Raw genomic sequence first — 12,808 nt, forward strand, 5'->3', positions numbered from 1 at the left:
TCCCTTATGCCGAGAGGACAATTTTGTTGTTATTGAGAAGACTCAGTAGGAGCTTGATGACAAGGTACACTTACAGGGAGCCCATTCAGGCCAAAGTCAAGTCAGGGGGGAAAAATTAATCTAGTGGTTTATAAGGCAAATTTTTAAATGGGTTTAACACTTGGGGTAAGCAGTCAAGGGAATTGCCTGAGGAGGACTTGCTTTAGCCAAACACAGGTTTATAAACTCGGGTTAGGTGTGCTAAATGGAGGTCAGGCTCAGTGGTCTGTTGGTTTTAATACCCATTAAATATGTCAAACGGTGGTGGAGTGTAGACTCATGAAGTCTAAATGGGTCAAGATTGTTCAGATTCAGTCCTTGTGCTTTGACCATGGGAAAGTGAAGATCTAATAACCATCAGCTGGGGACTGTTCTGTTGGCTAACCACTATAATAATCTCCTTGTGATTTGGGATCTTTAACGGCCTGTTAAGGGTCCGTAAAGACTATTAAACTGGGGTGGGGTCTAGATGTTCTGTGGAGTAAAACTGATGAGCATCTTGCCTGGAGAAAGTCCCCGTGGCTCTTCTTTAAGAAAGCACTGACCTGTACAGGTGAAGTGAGGACACAGGGATAAACCCTTGTATTTTGGGTTGATTTCAGATAAGCATTTGTTTTTATATGCCACAGACTTGAATTACACTGTTCCTCAGTTAATGAAGCGTGTCTCTTATGTAAATTTATTAGCAAACCTGCAATATTATATGAGCAAATGTTCACCTTACTACAGCCGTTGATGATTCTGCTTTTGGATCTCCTGCAGACCAGTTGCTTTCTGCCCTGGGGAGGATGTATGGGACAAATGGGTGCTTAGAGAAAAGCTGCATTTGTGTACAGAAATCTTTAATCTCTGACTTGAAGGCTTTTTCTCGTCTGTTCGAAGCACTGTAACATTCTTCCCATGGGAAAATGGAAAGTCAGGGAGAGATGGCCTGTCATTACATATTCAAGGGGCTCTGTTTCTGATTACACCAAGGTCCACTGATTAAAGCTTTGCTCATTAACTTCATTTTCCTTAGTTGGCTGACAGCTGAGCGGCTCGCGCAAGGCGAGGAGTGGCATTTCCAGCACCAGTTTGGCATGTTGGCAGTTCCCCCAGAAGCCCTACTGCCGTGGGTACCGCGTGTGGGAGGTGGGATTGCTTGGGGATGCTGGAAGCCAGAGTGAGTCTGCAGTCAGACAACCTCGTCAGTCTGCTGCCGTTGTCTCGCTGCTGGCGGGGACGAGTTCCACTGGGTGATGTTTCTGTGTGTATTGCTGATTTACTCTGTGAGATAGGCTTTGGTTTATGTCGAGCCATTGACACATGGAGACAGGAATAAATAAGACTTGCTAACCTGATAGCTCCTAGCATGCAAGCAGGGAAGTTTTTGCATCTCAAATACCCAAGTTCTGGGTTCGGTGTTGGATCAGGGCATGGTTTTCTTATCGGCTTGGAGTCTTTTCACAGCACTCAGATTTTGAGAGATGTCCCCCCTGATCTCATTGGCTGCATGTGTTCATTTTTTTTCCCCAAATGCAGAGTTCTGAACATAATACTAGTTCACCACCTTGTTAGCACTGTGGCAGTCGGGTAAGGCAGCCATATTTAGAGAGCCCAGGAGCCTTAATTTTTAATTTAATTTGATTTTTTATTTCTTAACCTTCCTTTTTCCACCACACATCAAAGCCTGAAGAAAATTTCCAAATTTCTCCCAAGTTTAAATTTCTAATTCTTGTCCAAATGATGTGATGCTGTGGCTCTGTCAACCTGAAATACAGACTGCAGAAAGCTTAAAAAGCTGTAACGGTGAGGGCTGAGGAAGCACAGATGAGCTGTAATCTATCTGTTGCTATTTCAGATTGGCTGGAGGAAAGATGACCTTTTTTACACCATTAATGAGACTCTCCTGCTAGAAGATATTTTAGTGAGATCTAATGTAGCGGTAAAGATGCTGTATGTTGTCCTTACACCTCCTTCCATGAGGGGCTACTGAGCGGGTATCTGGCTGTTACTATGTCCCCAAAATATTGTGAGTTCTTGGCTTTCTATTCTTATTTACCACTCTCACCAACACAGTCATGGCCGTTTTGGCTTCACCATCCCACACAGGAGGCTTTCACAGTAGAAACTGTCTTATAGTTGGATTTTATGCGCAGAAAGCAAGCTTAGACTAAAGCTTTCCAACTAATTTTCATTTGTGTCTGTGGCAAAATACCAAATTTGATGTCCTGGTTTCATGAAGTCATTCTCACGATGGGCAGAACTAGAAGTGGCGTGCATCCCTACTAAATTAAAAAACCTGTATACTGCAAACGTATTGATTGAATAACCATTAGTGTCATGCCGCTGAGTGCCTAAGAGATTACAGTAAAAAACTTGGGTAAGTTGGTCATACGGGTGGCTCCACTAAGCCTTTGTTTGGCTCTTAAAAGGATCTGTGTTTTGACAGGTTGGTAATCAGACTTCTGTCTCCACAAATAAACTGTAGATTGGTCTCTGAAGGCCATTGAACTCTGAAAGACAAGAGGCTGTGAAAGAAATCAGATGTACAGCTAATTACCAAAGAGCCTGACTTCGAGTATAAAATAATGGGTACCATGCTTTAAAAAGCAAACCCAAGCCTTTTTAGTTTGCCTAAACCTGCCCTTAGAAGCAAGTAGGAGCATGAGAGATTACACAGTACTGGTATTAAATGGTTATTTTTAATATATTTATATATATATATATATACACACATGCACACAGACTATATACAATGGTTACTGCTATATATATTATATATATAATGGTTGCTGCTAAAGGCATGATATTTTGGTTGTATCTGAAGCTTATAAATAATCTGTCCTATAAAATAGTCCCAATGCAGAGTGCATCGCGGTAGTCAGGAGTAGAGCAGATGTGACCCTTGCTGCAGATTTCATCCGTGTTTTTAATGGAGGAGAACTGAAGTCCAAATGTTTGCGTGTAACAGAGTAGGAGGCTGGTGGCAAACAAAATGATTCAGCTGACATCCGCTGGATAGAACATTTAGATAGCAGAAATTATTTGGCATATTTTGAAAGAACTGGTCAGTCTGTCTGGGGTGGTGTCTATAAAATACTGGTTTAGACTTGCAAGTGAATGGACATAATAGCGCTTTTATTTTTTTGTGTGTCTTTCTTTTCCTTTTTTTTTTTTCTTGTAGGATTTTTCTTATGACCAAGGTTTTGGTGGGGTGGATTCAGTATGGCTTAATCTTATATCAAAGGAGTGCTTGGTCAATTAAAGCAGGCGCTAACTTGCAGTGGTGTTGCCTTTCTCACTCTCCTGTCCTGCTTCTCTTTGTGCCTCTTCTCCAAATTTAATTTTAACAGAAATTTATTGTTCAGGGTTTTTTGTCCACTGTTCAAAGTGATGTAGAATTTGCAGTCTAGACTTTTGAATATCTGACCCCTGGTCATAGTACTGAATGTGGATGAGATGGTTTAATTGCTATAAACCCATCTAAGATCACAATACAAAGAACAGTGAAAAACCCCAATATTTAGTGAAGATTCATATGCACACCCGTATTGGAAACTGACCTTTGAGTTCTTCCTTTCCAGTTAATGAGCAGGGACTGTTCAGCTCCTCCAGCCGGGCTCATCTCCTGGTTAATATTCATATCCCCAAGGAGATGATCGGCTGCATTCCTGAACAATTCTGGTGGTTCTAGGTTTAATACCCTTGCTGGGAGGGCAGGCTCTGCAGTTTTAGGATTTTTTTTTTTTCTGGAGGTGTATTTCTCTAGGAGAACTCTTCATTTTGCTTCAGTCCAGTCTGAGTGAGTTCTCGGTCCTAACTATTTTCTGCATTGGAAATTTTATATTGAGTTATTTTTCCTTTTGAGATTTTTGCCAGCATCTCAGAAGTTCCCAAGCGTCTCATGTCTGTTGATAATACCTTGAGCACATCCATTCCCTCAGCCTGTTTCCTGAGGGAGAGAAAGATGCTGTTGCTTTTGTGCGGAGAAGAGGTAGTTGGGGAAATGGCAGGGACTGTGTAACAGGATGAGACAGGTTGGTGGGGCTGCCCGTGAATGTAAGCTCCAGTTCAGAGCTTCAGCTCCAAAAATATTTCCCTAGATGGATAAACTTAAAAATAATTTCCAAATGCATGCTGTTAACAAGATTAAAGATTTAATAAAAGAGGAAATCTAAGCATACTGAAATAGAAATTATTCTTTATAGTATGTCATCATCTTATAAAAAAAAATAATCATTGTCTTGACCTGTAGGAGCGTTCCAGTGGATTCAGTACATGTAGATTATAGAATCATAGAACAGGATCACAGAATGGTTTCGGTTGGGTTAAAGACCATGTAGTTCCAACCCCCTGCCAGGGGCAGGGACACCTTCCACTAGACCAGGTTGCTCCAAGCCCCATCCAACCTGGCCTGGAACACTTCCAGGGATGGGGCAGCCACAGCTTCTCTGGGCAGCCTGTGCCAGCGCCTCACCACCCCCACAGTAAAGAATTTCTTCCCAATATTGCATCTAAATCTACCTTCTATTTAGTTTAAAGCCATTCCCCCTTGTCCTATCACTACAGGCCCCTGTAAGAAGTCCCTCTGCAGCTTTCCTGTCAGCCCCTTTAGGTACTGGAAGGCCGCTGTAAGGTCTCCCCGGAGCCTTCTCTCCTCCAGGCTGAACGACCCCAGCTCTCAGTCTTTCTTCATATTGTTGTCCTGAGCTGGAACCATTCCCTCGTGCACTGCACCTGCACAGCTGCAAGGACGACTGAAAAAATGTTTGAGAAACTGCTGCTCAAGTCTTTGAAGAGCTTGGCACCTCTGTGTTGCAAAAGGGTCAGTCTGTGGTCTTAACAGTCTGGGCTGCAGTAATAATCACGGTAAACTATACTATATAAAACTGAAAAAGTTCTGCAGAAACGATATAACTCCTATAAAGACCATTCTGATGTTGACTTGGCAGAAAGGCTTAAAGTGGAAAAATTTATAGCTCACTTGGGAAAACATCTCTTTGAAAGCCAGGAATGGGAGAACAGAGGCAGCCCAGTGTTTGCCAGGTGCTGCTGCGCTGGTGTCTCCCAGTTGGTTGGGTTATACTGCGATGGGGCGAAGGGTGCATTTGGGATTGAAGAGAATTTGATTTTGAGAACAGTTTCAGCAGAAGTTAGTGGGGTTTAAGTCTACCTGATAGCAAATACTTTTGCTGGAGCAGCGAGGGAAGGGGATGTGCCCAGCCTGTAGCCATATCCCAGATGAGCCGTGCCGAAAGCCATTGACAGGGACCTCTGTGTGTGTGTTAGTTCAGCTCAGGGACACCAGGACATCACACAGGGACTCCTTATCTCACCTTTTACATAGGTAAAGACTATTAATCTCTTGCCAGTCTGCATTAATTTCCTGAGCAGCTGATCACGCTTGCAGATTGGAATAAGTTTCGACAAAACCTGACCATAAAGCTGGATGGTCCTCAAGCCACTCAGTTTTCTACCATTTTTCTTGATAGGTCAAGGCTTAACCTGGGATCTTTTCTGCAGGCTCTTGCTCCCCCTAGTGTCTGCGCAGGGCTTTTGCAGTCTGTCGCCTTGCATTAATTTCTCATTACCTTGCTCTTCCGACAGCACGGCGTTACTTTTGAAGGCCAGCTTGTTTTCATGCTTCTGCTGCAACAACTCTTAAGCAAGTCATTAAATTGTACCCAGCTTTTCAACAGAAATGGCAATCCATGCACTTCTGCATATTTGAGCAATAATTGCTAATGCTTGTTCTCTGGTCTTTAGTCCCATTTAGCTTTCAGTAACTGAAAGTTGTACATTCACTGAGGTTTGAATCAGTACTTTTCTCTGCTGTGAAACACATTACTAAGCATAAGAGTGTCCTTGCTTCATTTGGCCTGGTGGCCATTTCATCTGCCCTCTGAAGTAAGTTTTAAAAAGCTTTTTCTAGTTGTTTGCAGTTTTCCTGGAGCCGCGTACTTAGCACAGTGCACCTTTCTGAGCAGCTCAGTACTGGTGTCCTGTGTTTTATAATAATAAACATTGATTTGAGTCATGGATGTTAGAAACCACCATCCACAGGCAGCTAAATGTTGGGTAGCATGTGACAGATTTTGTTTCAATGTGTTTTCACTGTGTCTTCACCTCTCATATGAAGGGATCATGTTAGAGAAGGAGAAAACAAATCCTTACTTGCTCATTCTGAGCTAGAACTTCATTTAATCTAAAACTTAAACAGAACTTAAATAGTGGCAGGCAAAAATACTTTACCCACATTTTCTAGGTTTCTTTTGCTAAAATAAGGTTGTAGGGCCCAGCGTGAGAAGTGATGGGAACACAAGACTTGTTCTTTGCAGACAAATATGTTATTGAAATTGGTGATCCAAGATACTGTCCAAAACTTTAAAGGTTTGCTTTGCATGCATTTTCAATGAAAAATGCAACAACTGGGTGTTTAATATAGCTGAACCTTTTGTTAGTAAGCAGAGTTGGATCAAACCTCAAAGAGTGATTGAGGCTGGAAGGAGATCATCAAGTCCAGCCCACCATGTGCTGGGCCACCTAGAGCTGTTTACCCAGGACCCCATCCAGTCAGGTGTTGGATATCTCCAAGGATGGAGCCTCCATAACCTCTCTGGACAGCCTGTGCCAGAGCAGGGTCGCCTTCTCAGTGAAGAAGGTTTTTTTGTGTTTAAATGGAATTTCTTGTATCTTAGTTTGTGCTTGGTGCCTCTTGTCCATTCAGTGGTCACCACTGAGAAAGACCCTGGTTCCCTCTTGTTCATTCCCTCCCATCAGGTGTTTTCACCCTGCTAAAGGCCTCTTGAGCTAAGCCATCTTTTCCCCAGGCTGAGCAGTCCCAACTGTTGGCCTCTCCTCATGTGACCAATGCTCCAGTCCCTTAACCATCACCGTGGTCCTGTGCTGGGCTCACTCCAGGGTGTTTCTGTCTCTCTTGTCCTGGGAAGCCCCGTACTGGACCCTGCACATCAGTGATGGGCAGAGGGGCAGGACCACCTCCCTCTCTTGCAGGCAATGCTCTGCCCAACATAGCCTAGTGCACTGGTGGCCACCTTTGCCTTGAGGGCATATTGCTACTCATGGTCCACAGGACACCCAATGCCTTCTCTGCAGAGCTCCTTTCCAGCCTGGTTGGCCTCCAGGATGTACTGGTGTGTGGCGTGTATGGGGTTTGTGTGGCAAGGTTTTGGTAGCAGGGCACTGCTGGGGTGGTTTCTGTGAGAAGCTGCTAGAAGCTTCCCCCATGTCTGATGGAGCCAATGCCAGCCGGCTCCCAGATGGACCCACTGCTGGCCAAGGCTGAGCTCATCAGTGGCAGTGGTGGTGCCTCTGGGATAATGTATTTAAGAAGGGGAAAAAGAAAACTGTGCTACTGCAGCGGAAGAGAGGAGTGATACTATGTGAGAGCAACATCCCTGCAGCCCCCCGGTCAGCGCAGGAGGGGCTCCGGGCACCAGAGCAGAGATTCCCCGGCAGCCCATGGTGAAGCCCATGGTGAGGCAGGCTGTGCCCTCAGCCCTTGGAGGTCCATGGAGGAGCAGATCCCCACCTGGAGCCCATGGGGGACCCCGTGCTGGGGCAGGGGGATGCCCAAAGGAGGCTGTGACCCTGTGGGCAGCCCATGCTGGAGCAGGCTCCTGGCAGGACCTGTGGTCCCATGGAGAGAGGAGCCCCGGCTGGGGCAGGGTTGCTGGTGGGGCTTGTGCCCCCACGGGGACCAGCACTGGCGCAGCCTGGGCCTTAAGGACTGTACCCTGTGGGAGGGACTCACGCTGGAGGAGTTCATGGAGGCCTGTCTCCCGTGGGAGGGACCCCACGCCGGAGCAGGGGAAGAGTGTGAGGAGGAAGGAGCAGCAGAGACAATGTGTGATGGGCTGACCACAACCCTCATTCCCTGTCCCCAGGAGGAGGTAGAAGAAATCGGGCGCAAAGTTGAGCCTGGGAAGAAGGGAGGGGTGGGGGTTAAGTGTTTTAAGATTTAGCTTTTATTTCTCATTACCCTAACACTGATTTGATTGGCAATAAATTAAATTTTTCCCCAAGTCAAGTCTGTCTGTGACAGTAATTGGTGAGTGATCTCCCTATCCTTATCTCTACCCACGGGCCTTTCATTCTGTTTTTTCTCCCCTGCCCAGCTGAGGAGGGGAGTAACAGAGTGGCTTTGGTGGATACGTAGCATCCAGCCAGGGTTAACCCACCACATGGAGCTGTCCCTCCCCAGTGACAGGAGTTGGCATTTCCCTTGGTTGAACTTCATGAGAATCCTCTCTGCGCATTTCTCCGTGCTTTCCAGGTGGATCAGACTCCTGCTCTGCCTCATCACCCAGCTCATCAATGAAGATGTGCAACAGTCCTGGCACGAGTATGGACTCCAGGGTATGCTGCTGGTGACTGGCCTCCAGCCAGACTTCATGCCACCAGTCACAACCTTCTGGGCGAGTTGTATTCACTCCACTTTGTTGTTTGCTTACTAATGTCTGTGCAGGACTTGCCAGCATATACAACAAATTCTAAATATTAGCTGACGTTACAATTTCTTTTCCAATCTGTGCTGTTGCTAATTTATTGAAAGGGAGGGTTAATTGTCAGTGTTTCTTAAGTATTTTGAAGGCTGAAAGATATGTTGAAGCAGTAACTGGGAAGTTACCATGATCTGTGGTGTCAGTAAGGCAGTAGGTGTTATGGCTTATGCCAAAGATGTGGGTAATCAACAAGACTGAGCTTCTGCTGTGCCTTTCACCTGGGAACTCTGAAACTGCGAATCCTGGTTGGTTCTTACATTAGTTTGGAAAAACATGACTCAAACAGGCTAAACTATTTGTCCCTTTGTTCTACAGCAGCCAGGCTGCATGGGGTTTTTTGCAGGCTGCTGTGCTGGTGCAGTATTTTTGGCAAGGTTTTGTGTTGCCTCTCCTTTTTAAGCCATATTCTGTGTGTGTATATATATATATACACACACACATATATATATAACTATAGTTGGTTCTGTCTTTCAAATGACCCACCCTCCCTGTGTTTAACAGCAAGACTGAAACTGGCTCACCTGTGACACCAGCGGGGTATGAGATGGTTTTGAGGTTAATTTTACAGCAGTAGGAGCCCCTGTTTATTATAGAATCATCAAATGGTTTTGGTTGGAAGGGACCTTTCAAGGCCATGTAGTCCAGCCCACCTGCCAGGGACAGGGACACCTCCCACTAGACCAGGTTGCTCCAAGCCCCATCCAACCTGGCCTTGAACGCTTCCAGGGATGGGGCAGCCACAGCTTCTCTGGGCAACCTGTGCCAGTGCCTCACCACCTTCAGTGTAAAAAATTTCTTATATCCATTCTGAATACACCCTGTTTTAGTTTAAAAACATTCCCTCTGTCGCTACAGGGGACATCTGAGATAAGGCTGCCCATGACTGTGTTGCACAGCAGGCTCTGAAGATGACTGGTGCTGGTGGTGGCAGCAGCTGTTTTAAGGAGCGACCTCCACTGTAAGAGTAGGTAGACGGCATCTGATGGTGAACCTTATAAAGAAGTTGGGGAAGGCATCATTATTACATGGATGTTGCTGTGGGGTTTGCTTTCAAGCCACGAAGGTAGTGGAGCAGCCTGGGAAATGCTTTGTGCTCGGGCTGGGATGCCTGCTGTGCAGGGACAGCTAGTGCTCTAGGAAGCACTTAGCTGGCTGTATGGGAATATGCTTGGTGTGCAAAGCCTGTATGTCTGGTGCCTGGTGGTGTGGTGGGTCTGGTGGGAGTGTCTGAGATGTCCACCTGATGAGGGATCGCTGGGCACTGCTGTCCCTCCTGCTGCAGGAGGGGATGTGACCAGTAGCCACAGTTGGCTGAAATGCTGTTCAGGGGAGTGAATAGATAAAGAGGTTTTTTTCTGGCTTAATGTTGCTTGGAGATAGGAATATAATGGCCTGAAGGGCCTGAAGGGTTGAAGGCAGCACTGAACAGAAGCTTCTTTCAATCTGGAAGGGCGAGCTTCCCAACAGTGTGAAAATATCACCCCAAAATAACAATTTTTCCCGGTTACTGCTAACGGCCTTAGGTGGTGACGCAGCAAAATATATCTACTCGACTTGGGCTGTGCGTAGTGTTTGTCCAGAAGATTTGAGTTACATGTCTTTGGCTTGTTTTCACCTGTAGCCTCGTGCCACCCTGTCTTAGCCAGAAATAGCAAACGTCAAACTTTCTGGCATTTAAATTGTTCACCTGATGAAAGAGCAGAACAAGGAAGGGAACCTGGCAACTTCTTCTATCCATCTAGGTGTGCTGGCAGCCCAGTGGGATATGCGTGCTGGTCGTGTGCAAGCTGGTGGCTCACAAAGCCCATAGCTCACAAGCCAAGTTCTTTGCCTGGCTGCTGGAACAGGAGGAAGTTGGTGAAGGGAGGATTGTGTCAACTATTGCCCCAAATGAAATGCTTTATGTGAAGAAAAGTAAAACAAGGAAATGTTTGTGCAGGCCAATGGGCTGCTGGACCTTTCTGGCAGAGAAGGGGGATTTCCATGTGCATCTCCAGTGAGATGGTGCCAGCTCCACCTTCGCTTCACCCTGTTCACTTCGCGGGTGGAAACATACTGGTAAAATACCAGAGTGGGCTCAGAAAATGGTTACAGATGGCTCATTAATTCCTGAGGGCGGAATCCTTCATTATTTTGAGTGAACCAGAGAGGTTTCAGTTAAGTTGAACCCTCAGCTCGACTCTTCAGCACTGCAAAGTGGCAAAATTTTGTTTGTATTGCAGTCCAGGCCATTGTGGAGCCACTGGCTGTGGAAATGTGCCTTTGCAGGAGCAGAAGATCCTTTTGCAATTGCTCTGCCTACAAAATCTTCTATTGTCCTCTTTGCCTTCTGCAGAGCATGGGCTGAGCATGCTCAGCAGAGGGAGCTGCAGCCCCGCCAGCCTGCTCCATCCCTGCTTTTCCCTGAGATAGGGCTAAGTGCAAATCATTTAAACATATTTATCTGGTTCAGTGTGCAGCCACGGGATTATGAAGGTCGTTTCTAACTATATTGAGTTTGAAGCTGAAAACCGTTCAGCGTGAGAGGTGTCTGTGTGCTGTTTGTTTGAAGTTGCATGAACTTTTGATAGTGCGAAGTACAGTCCTTGTTGCAGGAGACCTATAGCTCTAAATATAGGTGTGCCTGTTTGACCTTGCTGTTGTATTGATCAGGGTATTGGCATTCTGGTGACCCGAGGCTAGGGGCATAGGCAGGCGATGGATGAATGTCTCCATGCCACAGTGAGGTTGCTCTCATTAGCTCTCGGCTCTAACATTGAGCAGAGCTGGGGTTGGTGTGAAATCACGGCTGCAAAAATGGGCTGGATCTGAGCGCTTCACCCGGTGCGGGATTTTGAACAGAAATGAGGAACCAAGCTGCCTGTCTCGCCCCTGAATACTTGGCTAATGAGGCTGGTTCATAACGAAGACCTCACTGGGGAGAACATCTGTCCACCAAAGTACCCAGCAAGCAGCTCAAGAGCAAGGGGGCTTGGCTGCTGGACTGGTGCATCCCGCTGCCATCCCTCTGCATCCCCTCTGCCAAACAAATGTAAGTGAGGAGAGTTTCACCTATGGAGAAGTGGGACAGCAATGCCAGCACCTCTGCTTTCCATGTGCCCGAGTGGATGGTGAGTTATTTAGCTTGTTGTTTTAGTCAGCACCTAGCCAGCTGATTGCTGCTTAATTTCTGGAGGGAGCTTCACATCTCGCTGCTCCATGTTGGGATGTGATGCCATTTAGCTGGAACGAGGGTCATTAAAAGTCCGATATTAATGAGGACTGCTAGACATCCTCCCCTGCCAACGCAGCATCATTCTTTGGCGCGAGCTGCCTAACTGAAAATGGCCAAGTGACGGAGGGAATGGCCCCCCATGGGCCACCCCATCTTGCAGATTTGTTATATTAAGAACTAATTTTTGTAGCAGTTTGGGACCAGCAGTGAGGAGGAGTGTGAGAAACTGCGGTGTGTTCCAGGAGACTTGGAATTTCATCAGGATCAGCACTGCAGATACTGTCTTTTCAGCTACTTTAATTTGTATCATCAATTTAGATTCTGTTGTTGGAATAAAACCTCTAAAACTTAAGACACCTTTCAGGGCATTGCATGCTGCTCCGCTTCATTTTGGTGGTTAAAGAGGTTAGAATAAATACCAGCAAATATTAAAATAGACTTCGCTTTGCTTTGCTTCCTGGTGGAAAGAATTCCCAAAGCAGCTGAAAATATAATGACATTGCTCCAAAAAGCAGGCAGTGCTTGGAAGACAGAAGGTTGCGTGTCTGGAGGTTGGCTTCCCATGTCCCCTGAGGGTCTGTGCAGTATCTTGTGGTCCAGAAATATTCATGACTTCAGAAGCACTGAAATTCTGTGTCAGTATTTGTTACCTCTTCCTAGGTTTCTGCTCATGTCTTCCATTTCTATTTTTGGAGTCATCCCTCTTGGTAGTTCTTCTAAAAATACTTAGATCACTATAATAAAAAGTTGATATTCTTGTGCTCTTATAAGGTAGTCTTGCTGCTTTGATCTTTATCTACAAATAGAGTCCATGCATGGTGATTTGATTCAAATTTCGTTATCCCCCTTTAATATCCAGCTTTGTGTACTCCCTACTGTCACTTTCTTAGTCTTTCTGGATTTTGTTTTTGTGAAATTGCAGTTTATCTTGCTGCTTCTCACTTACTTTTTATAGACTGCAGTTCCTTCAGGCTTCACCCCAGTTGTGTCGTATCAACAGTGAGGAAATTCATTTTGTATTTAAGGGTTAGCAGTGATAAGTTTTGCA

General features: G+C 45.7%; 1 protein-coding gene across 2 annotated transcripts in view; it reads left to right on the forward strand.

Annotated features, from left to right (window-relative positions):
- AHCYL2 (adenosylhomocysteinase like 2) overlaps positions 1–12,808 on the forward strand; it is a 109,366-nt gene that overhangs the window by 52,702 nt on the left and 43,856 nt on the right. Inside the window, exon 1 of one of the 2 annotated variants that reach the window (XM_056340148.1) lies at positions 11,585–11,656. The exons of the other annotated variant lie outside the window; for it this stretch is intronic. Coding sequence (XP_056196123.1) covers positions 11,600–11,656 — 57 coding nt within the window. The 5' untranslated portion in view covers positions 11,585–11,599. Of the gene's footprint in view, positions 1–11,584; positions 11,657–12,808 lie in introns of those variants that run through there. 2 annotated transcript variants of the gene reach the window in all.

Source organism: Falco biarmicus, chromosome 5 (assembly GCF_023638135.1).
Source record: "Falco biarmicus isolate bFalBia1 chromosome 5, bFalBia1.pri, whole genome shotgun sequence".
Taxonomy (NCBI): domain Eukaryota; kingdom Metazoa; phylum Chordata; class Aves; order Falconiformes; family Falconidae; genus Falco; species Falco biarmicus.